Source organism: Nematolebias whitei, chromosome 14 (assembly GCF_014905685.2).
Source record: "Nematolebias whitei isolate Nwh7 chromosome 14, NemWhi1, whole genome shotgun sequence".
NCBI lineage: Eukaryota > Metazoa > Chordata > Actinopteri > Cyprinodontiformes > Rivulidae > Nematolebias > Nematolebias whitei.
The window spans coordinates 30873105-30882386 of record NC_056511.1 but is presented as its reverse complement, the minus strand read 5'-3'; the positions used below and the strand labels follow the sequence as shown (position 1 = coordinate 30882386).

The 9282-nt window shown below is 41.5% G+C and overlaps 1 protein-coding gene across 1 annotated transcript in view; it reads right to left on the bottom strand.

Annotated features, from left to right (window-relative positions):
• Positions 1 to 8212, bottom strand: part of LOC119420080 (transmembrane protein 211) — a 242919-nt gene extending 234707 nt beyond the window's left edge. The window contains exon 1 of the mRNA XM_037687453.1: positions 7536 to 8212. Coding sequence (XP_037543381.1) covers positions 7536 to 7919 — 384 coding nt within the window. The 5' untranslated portion in view covers positions 7920 to 8212. The remainder of the gene's footprint in view (positions 1 to 7535) is intronic.
• Between the last annotated feature and the right edge of the window lie 1070 nt (positions 8213 to 9282).

Here is a 9282-nt window from a genome sequence, read left to right as displayed (position 1 = left end):
ATGGATGGATGGATGGATGGATGGATGGATGGATGGATGGAGTGCCTTGGTCTGAACCTGCTGTCCACCAAACCAACATGCTCGGATATAAAAAATAATAACTAAATACTACTACAAATAATAACTAACTACTACTAATACTAATACTAATAATAATAATAATAATAATTATTATTATTATTATTATTATTATTATTATTATTATTATTATTATTATTATAACTAAATAACACTACACAAACATGATTTTTCTGGATGCAAATAATGCTTTTATGGGGAAAATAAATGGTAGAGCACAAATTATGACTGAAAATAATCAGTATTATGTTATTCTGATTCTGATGGATGTAGTGATGATGGGGGAACTGGGCAGAAGAACTCTGCTTTACATTTATTAAAGTGGAATGGAGTAAACCTGGTTTTCTAACTACTTTAAACTCTTCCAGGCCAACAGTGCTGCAGCAGGTAGTGTCACCGCACTGCAAGACATTGATTATCTTTTTAATATTTACCTGTAATGAATTAATTTGTTCACCTTTTACCGATATTTTCCCAGGTTTGCCAGCTTCCTCATGTACTGCAAAGATGTGAATGATTTTTAGACTCATAGTTTGATCCATCTACCTTGTTATTATTAGATTCATCTAAAGAATCATATTATAGACTTATCTATTTATTTTTCATTGTCAACTTGATCAAACATAGCCACTATCTTTGTACACGTTTTTATAAGTCAGAATTTTGCTAAAGATCTGGGGTGTTCTGCTAACTGGGTTAGTGATTGGGCTAATTGTGTGAGCTGTTTTATGAATCTCAGAAAGTTTTATTATTTTTGTAGATTTTCAAAAGTAGATTTTACACATTATATTTAGTTTATTTTCAAAGTTCATGAAATGAAAAGTTGTCTAGAAAACAGCTCTGGGGTCTTATTTTGCAGTAACACTGGCAGAAAACTAGCTTCCTCTCTGCTGCCTCTTATTTGCTTCTTTAGGACGGATAAATTCAACATACAGAAACAAAACAGATTAATTTTTCTCAAGTAGGATCTTATGTTGTCTGCATGCTTCCAGTTATTTTCCATCCACATCACAAGGATGTGGACAGAAAATAATACCATAAAGAAACAAGGAATCCTTACCCTTCAGCCAAAACCTTCAAAGTGAGGCAGTGTGTTAGCCCTGAGATGGACTGGGACTGGAACCTCATCTGGGAAGCATATTGGTCCATTTCAGAAAGGCTCCGACTACCCAATCAGATACTAGTGACATAATCAGAAAACATATTTTGAACGCAGTCTTCTGTTAGTATGTAAAAACTGATCTCTAGTCCCAGCATTTAAAACAAAAACTACATTGAGTTTCGAAAAGTTCCAAATGTCAATGTATTGTTTAATAAAGTTACACCCAGATAAACGGCCCGACATTCTGTCACACTCTAACCCTGTCTTCTTATTGACATTAACGATGGAGGCCAAACACAAAAGCTGTGCAGCAGCCAGACACAGGATTCACAAGTGAATTTCAATAAATGAGTTATCTACCTACTTAAGAGTAGTTCAGGCTCACTGAGTGATGAAATGAACGTCTAGCACGGTTTCTGCACCAGTAAGTGTTCTTCGTAGGTAGCTGGCAATTAGGCATGGAGAAACATCTCCGGTAACGCCTACAATTCATCTTCTTGGCATGCAGGAGAGAGGACATGGGCCGACGACTTTGCCTCATGTGTCAAAGGATTTCTACTGAAGACGGTTATGTCTTTTCCTCCACCAGCCCAGAGCCTCTGCTTTGACATTTTGCCATTTTCTTCCCAAACAGACACAAAGATGAGGAGCAACTCGAGCATTTCCCAGTCAGTGCTCCTGGAGCGCGGCCATCCCTCGTTTGAGCTACAAGACACCCCTTGTATTCAGGAGGCTGCGAGGGACATACCAGAGCACACAGAGAGGCGGCGACGAACCTGCAGCGCAGTCCAAAGGTGTCCGGATGCAACACTGTGTGTGTTTGTGTGTCAGACTGTTGGCTGGCAACTGCAGAGGCTGGGCTAATCCAGCTCCAGCGTTTAGTCCCGTGCAGCAGCTGGAGGTGTGTGAAAAGTTAACAGGTTAAGGTGAAAATGTTTTCTGGCAGGTTTGCTTATCCTCCTTCACACCAAGTGACACCTACAACCTGGCAACTGCCCCTGCAGCACACACACGCTGACTTCTTCTACACCCACATATATGATCAAATGGGAATACACACAACCACCGCCCTATTGATGATCTGATGGAGTCTCTTTAACTGCCGAAGAAACACAGACATCATTTACGTGGAAAACAGCCACACTAAATGAATGCTTGAAATTATTTTGTTTTCAAATTCATTTGAACTGATTATTCAAATCAAATTAAACGAAGTATAGTAATTCAACCAATTTAAGAGAAATCAAGCAAAATTACCAGTATCGCATTAAACTGCATTAAAACACTAACGGTACAACAATAACATACCTGGCAATCAAGCAAAAGCCCTAAAAGCCCTATACCTCCAGATGCAGGAAGAGAGCCACCTGCATCATGAAAGACCACACTCACCCAGCACACACACTTTTTGTCCCGCTCCCCTCAGGAAGGAGGCTAAGGAGCATTAAGTGTAGAACCACTAGACTGAGGAACAGCTTCTACCCTGAAGCCGTTAGACTCATGAATCTCTAACCAGGATAATCATTGTGAAAAATCACATCATGTTGCTGCTGATCTGTTTCATGTTGCTGCTGATCTGTTCATTCGTGCTCATCTGCTCACACACACTCATGTTCGTGCTGCTGTTCGGTATATTGTTTTTGTACTATTAGTGCTTAGCATATTTTTAGTTAACGTTTTTCTTAGTTCATATCTTAGATGTTATTACTGTTTTTCTTTTACATTTTATACTTTTGTTGGATGTAGCTAGGACACTATGTCCACGATTTCATTCCACCACATGTACCACATGTGGTGTGAATGACAAATAAAGAACCCTGAACCTATAACTAATGCTTAAGTAGATGATAGTGTCTGAATGCTAAAGATCATAAGGGTGTTGTGTCAGGATGATAAAGCGAAAAGGGAGGAATGGAAAAAAAATGTTTGTTGTTTTTACAAACCATGAGGCTGCTGAGTGCATGAAGAGTTGTGATCCATACGTTTTGTTTTGCTCCTCTGTCAGTTTGTCATTAAATCAGTGACACACAGTACTGTTCCACCTCTATTTAACTTGTTCCTGTACTGTTTGAAAATCTAAACTGCAGAGAAATGCACGGTCATTGGCTTGTATTGCATGGTCATTGAGTGCAACAGTTGGTAATTATTACAGATTTTTAGGCTTGCAGCTGGAACACTTAACTTGGGTGTAACGACATCAGAGTTCAGACGTCTCAGATAAAGCGACCACAGTATACATGTATATACGCACCTGGTGTCCCACAGTCTGTGTTCTGATCCTCCTGTTCCTACTGTGTTTTGTGCAGTGCTGCTTTATTTATTTTTTTGTTTCTTGTCTTCTTGAGTTTTTGTTATTAAAGTTCTTGGTCCTGCTTCTCGTGCCGTATCTCACCACTCTTTGTGACAACATGTCAATTGAAGCAGATAAACTCATGCTTGTTTGCCACCTGTTTTAAGATTTTACTGTTTTCTCTCTGTGCGTCAGTGTGTGTGTTGTGTGTGTCTGGTCCTGAAAGGAGACGGCGGTCCTGGCAGCCTGACGATGTCCTGCATCCCAGAGCGCCAGCAGCGCTGGAGCTTGCAGAGCTCTCCAAAGCAAAAGCTTTTGACAACATGGAGCGACACCAGAAAGAAAGTACAGCATAAGTAGGGCAGCCTCACAGGGAGCCTCGTCCTCTTTCACCTCCCCCTCCGTTGTACCTTGTCCTCCCCACTCTGGTTCACTCATCCCTCTGGTTCGGACTCAGCCTGACTTTTCAAACCTCCAGGACTTTAACTTTCCACTCTGATGAAGAAAACAGTGAAAGGTGTTTGTTTCCAGCGTGCACCATATCACACACAGCACTAGGCCCCGGTGTTGACGCTCCATACCTCACAGCTTGTACATTCTTGTGCAGTTTGGTGACAAGTTGGAAATAGAAGGCATCAACAAAACCATCAGTGAGGAGGAGTGGAGTAATAAAGAGGCTGTGATGAAAACTTAATGGCCCCTTCACCTTTCTTAATGGCTGCGGGATCAGGATGGCGCGTCTGCATTCGCTGGCGTAATAACACGCGTCGCGCTGCGCAGAAGAGCTGCTTCATCAACCTCACACTCGCTAACGCACTCAGCAAGGAGCTCCTAATGGGGAGGGCACTAATTAACAAACTGACAAGTAGCTAAATGATGGACTGACCCCAGATTTTAGCCAAATGAGCCTTAAACGGGAGATTACACTGAACCCCAGCGAAGCACGTAAAGTGGTTAATTAATAAACACCGATCAGCCAGAACATGAAAATCATTGAATGGTGTGGAGAAGAGCATTGATTATGCTGATAGACTGACACAGGTTCAAATCAGACCCAGGAGCAGAAAAATATGGCATGCTTTCTGTCTCGTTAGTTTAGCTTCATTTGTTAACGTGCACTCACTGTTAAAATGAAGTGCATCCTGTATAAACTCAGACATTGTACACTCTGCCTTGTAGTTTACACAAGCTGAGCCAAAACGCGATGATCTTTGAGAGGAATTTCTCAGAATCCACGAGTTTAAAAAGGTTATGAGGCTGTTTTCACACGATTTGTAGTTCACGTTCTGCTCAGAGAAATTCAATTCACAAATGGAAAACGAGACGAGACTGAATGCGCCGGCAATTTCACTCTGAGGTCAGACCCTTCTTTTTCAGAGAAATAGAAAAATAACTAGATCTACATCTCAGTCTTTATTTTGGTTGTCTGCGTGTTGCCTTTTGTATTTAAACATATGAAAACAAGAGTTAGATTTGATAAAAACGGCACAAGACTTTTGTCATAATATTTTCTGAACATATGAACCAAGATGTTTGGTTATGACATATAGCACAAAAACACCTCACACCAACTGCAAGGCATGGTGGTGGAGGGCTAATGATATGGGCTTGTTCGGCAACCACATGACCTGGACATCTTACAGTCATTGGGTTTAAATGACCTCTTCTGTATAGCCAAGTAGTCTAGAGTCAAATCCAACCTTCATGACTACAGCCATAAAAACAAGACCCTAAATAAATAACCCTACGAAGTAGAGATACATGATATTGGATTTTTGGCCGATAGCCGATACGCCACATGTTAAAACTTGAATGATAACCGATACCAATATTTGTTTTCCTAGACCTACTTACAGAGACTACATAGCTTTCTCCTGATGCATGCTCAATAATCCAGGTAGAAAAATCTAAAAAAGTTCAGTCTGATCCTCTGGACATTCAAAATAGCTTTCTCTGTTGTGGAATTAAAATACATTATTCTGCATGCTACCAAATGCAGATGCCAAAAAGGGGCTGAAAATTATGTAATACTTCAACTTGGATTATGTTTAATGTCAAATGTATTCATGACATTTACTCCAACACAATGACAACACTCAAACAGCGCAAATGTGTAAATTTTCACAAATCTAAACCCAAACTGTTCACAAGCAACAAGTACATAAGTAGTAGTGCATTAATAGATATACTTGACAGTTTCTTGCAGAGAGTGGTGAGGGCTGCACAGAAGTCTGTTGGAGTCAGTCTCCCCACCATCACAGACATTTACACCTCCAGATGCAGGAAGAGGTCCACCTGCATCATGAAGGACCCCACTCACCCAGCACACACTTTTTGTCCCACTACCCTCAGGAAGGAGGTTGAGGAGCATTAAGTGTAGAACCACTAGACTGAGGAACAGCTTCTACCCTGAGGCTGTTAGTCATGAATATCTAACCAGAATAATCACTGTGGAAAAAAATCACATCATGTTGCTGCTGATCTGTTTCATGTTGCTGCTGATCTGTTTCATGTTGCTGCTGATCTGTTTCATGTTGATGTGTTCATTCGTGCTCATCTGCTCACACAGACTCATGTTCGTGCTGCTGTTTGGCGTATTGATTTTATTGGTTTTATGCTATTAGTGCTTAGCGTATCTTTAGTTGATGTTTTTCTTAGTTCATATCTTAGATCTTATTACTGTTTTTTTTTCTTTTTTTAATTGTTGGATGTAACTGGGACCCTGAGTACACAATCTCTGACTCTGAAATTAAAAATTAACTTAAAACAAAAGCCTTTTATATCGGTGAGTTATTTTGATGGAATAGCCGATGCCCGATATTTAAATTTAATTTTATCGCCAATATCGACCAATACCCACACCATGCCGATAATATCGTGCATCCGTACTGTGAAGGATAACAGCTGAACTAGAGTCTAGGTCAGGACAATTCAACTAAACTGCTCAGGGGGCCACAGATACTGAATGTCAAGAGTTCAGGGGCTGGACTTCCAGCAATTGTCATTAAGTAAGTTTGCTTTTCGGTTTAAAAACTAGTTTTATTTAAATATGAACCTATTGGTATGGGCCAAACTGAGCTCACCCATGGGCCTGATTTGATGCCTGGGCCATCAGTTGAATAGCCCTGGTCTAGGTCGTAGACACCTAAAGTGAACTAACTTTATAATTTATGCTGAGCAGTGAAATACAATTAAACTGAGGTCATGGTGGGGCTTATTTTATATATATAAAAAAAAAAAGACGATGTTTGTACCGAATACCTCAGGTCACTTCAAAACGGGGGATGTATTAATGTTCTGACTATGTACTGTATATGAGCTCAAAGCAACAGATTTTAGTGTGGTTTTGCAGCAGTAGAAAATAAAATAAAAACACCTGTAAATAGAAAGTTATGACATTCTTCCACTTCTATTTGAAGACGTTTGTGCAACAATCTCACAAACAGCGAATGTTAACAGCACGCTTTGAAATGCTAATTCGCCTTCATACATTAATCATAGCGCCGGCGATGGCTGGCATGCTGCTGATTTGTAGTGGGGGGGCTGAGGGGTGGCAGTGGAGGGGGTAAGGTGAGTAGAAACAACCTGGAGTTGGCAACATTATCCAAAAAACTCGTCTCCCTGAGAAGCAGCTGAAACTCTTAAGTTTGTGCTCTCGTAGGATTTGTGAATGGCCTTAAACTTTCCAGACATCACCAAAATAACTCACCCTCAACCATCCCTGCAAGGATGCTTGTTTACATCCTTCATGTGGTCGCTTGCAGGTTCAAGTGGGAGGAAAGTGAAGCTCTGGCTGTATGTGGAGGCAGCCTGGAGCCATCTTCACAGCTTGGTTGGCTCCTCTCCTGATCAATTAATTATTTCTGCTGACTGAAATGACCCTTCATGTATAAAGTGGCTCAAACTGCTGCTAGGTCACCTTCTCACTGAAATCTTTACAAGGTCATTAAAACCGGTTTTTGAAGCATATAATCCTGCTAGATCTGAATCAATGTCCATTTTCTTGATATCAGCTGTTTCTATTTGGCTCATGCCCTGCAGGCTCATGAGTGGGTGTGTTCCTACCTGCCAGGAGCTGGAGGGGATCTCAGCAAATTTACCCAGACCCCCGAAGGTGTAGCACCGGTACATGTGATCCAGAGACTCCGAGCAGTGCCACAGCAAGCCGAAGCTCACGGAGTCCTTGCTGCTGGTGTGAGGATGCTGCTGCTGCTGCTGGCTGCTCCTCAGCTGGTCCTTCACTATCCAGGCAGGGGATATGAAGCTGAAGCTGCAGACGGCGACCAGAACCGAGGACAGGAGCACCCAGAAGCAGCCCACGCAGCTGAACATGGTAGTGGCAGCCTGGGGCAGAAAGCCCGGACACAGACCAAGCGGATCGAACCCGAACCAGGCGGCTTCTTTTTCTTCTTCTTCTTTCGTTTCCCGGCCCAAGAGGAGAGAATGCATTTGGAGCTCACGCCTCCAGGTGCGACACTTCAACTTCAGCCTCCTGCCCGGCGCTACAGCAGCCAAGGGGCGACGTACGGTCAGAGGGCATCGGCAGGTGCAGATGTGCGAGTCCAAGTCCACGGAACATCTGGTCTGAGAGAACAAACGAAGCAGTCCGAGAAGCCCGGTGTGAAGCGCGCGCAGGCTGTCACGCTCAGGATGTTTTCCACACCCAAAAACTGGATGCGCAGTTGTCACAGAAGTGAACCGGAAGGCGCAGAGGAGTCCAAAACAGAAACACGGACAGCTGCTGGTACTGGTGGTGCCGTGTGAGCCCCCCCACGGAATGTTTCCTCCTCCTCAGTACGAACAGCGGCGTACGTACTTTCCCTCTCCTGTCAAGAAGTCACACCGTCAAGCTAAAGCTAGTTTAACAACTTCCGGAAGAGATTTTCAAAATAAAATCTCTATTGACAAATTGCTTTGCAGCCTTGACAAACTATGAAGCACTAGTTTTACTAAATAGCTCTCAGCCTTTAGAATAGCTGCAGTTTTTAACTCATTTAGTACAGTGTGGTGTTGAGTGTTTTGAGTGATTAAGAGCATATAAATATTTACATAATGCCACATTAATTACCACATATTACATGGTGTATTATCACATTCAGCAGCTCGACAGAAAGAGATCAAGCAGTAAGTATAGTAGAGCTTTTAAAGAGGCAGAATAGTACGCAAACACATTTTATTAAAATTATAAATCAAAATATTGTGCATAATTCCTTGTAAACCAGCCAGTTTACAAACATCATACAGCCCACTACAATTACCTGGCTTTCAACACTGCGTGATCTGTGAACCTGTATGCATCACACTGTGTTAGTCATTATATTATCTATTACTTTGTTTCTATATTTTGATTTTACGTTATATGTTGCTGTGCACTTTGCCTGTTTGTTTCCGTTTGTACAGCATTTTGGTTGGCCCTGTCACTGTTTAAAGTGCTCTATAAATAAAATGGTATGGTTAAAAAAAATAATAATGTGTATGCCTATTTTATGACTGTATTGTTGTCGTTATCCATTGTTGTCCTCACTCTTTGTTAAGAAATCAAGTCTCTCTTGTAAATGGGTCCCCGTCGCTCAATGGGATTAACCTGTATAAATAAAGGTTGAATGAATGAAAGTATGGTATCTTGAGGGGTGTGATTGCGCTTGATTTTGCGCTTTTATTTTGAAGGTAAAACTAAATTTCCGGTTTTTCGCAGAACATTTCTTGCTCTGGCAGCGGGTGCCTTGTAATTACTTTGCACTTCGCTAATTAAAACAAAACAACTTTGCAAATTAAGTCCGTAAAGCACTTTTGTCGTTCATTAAAACAACAC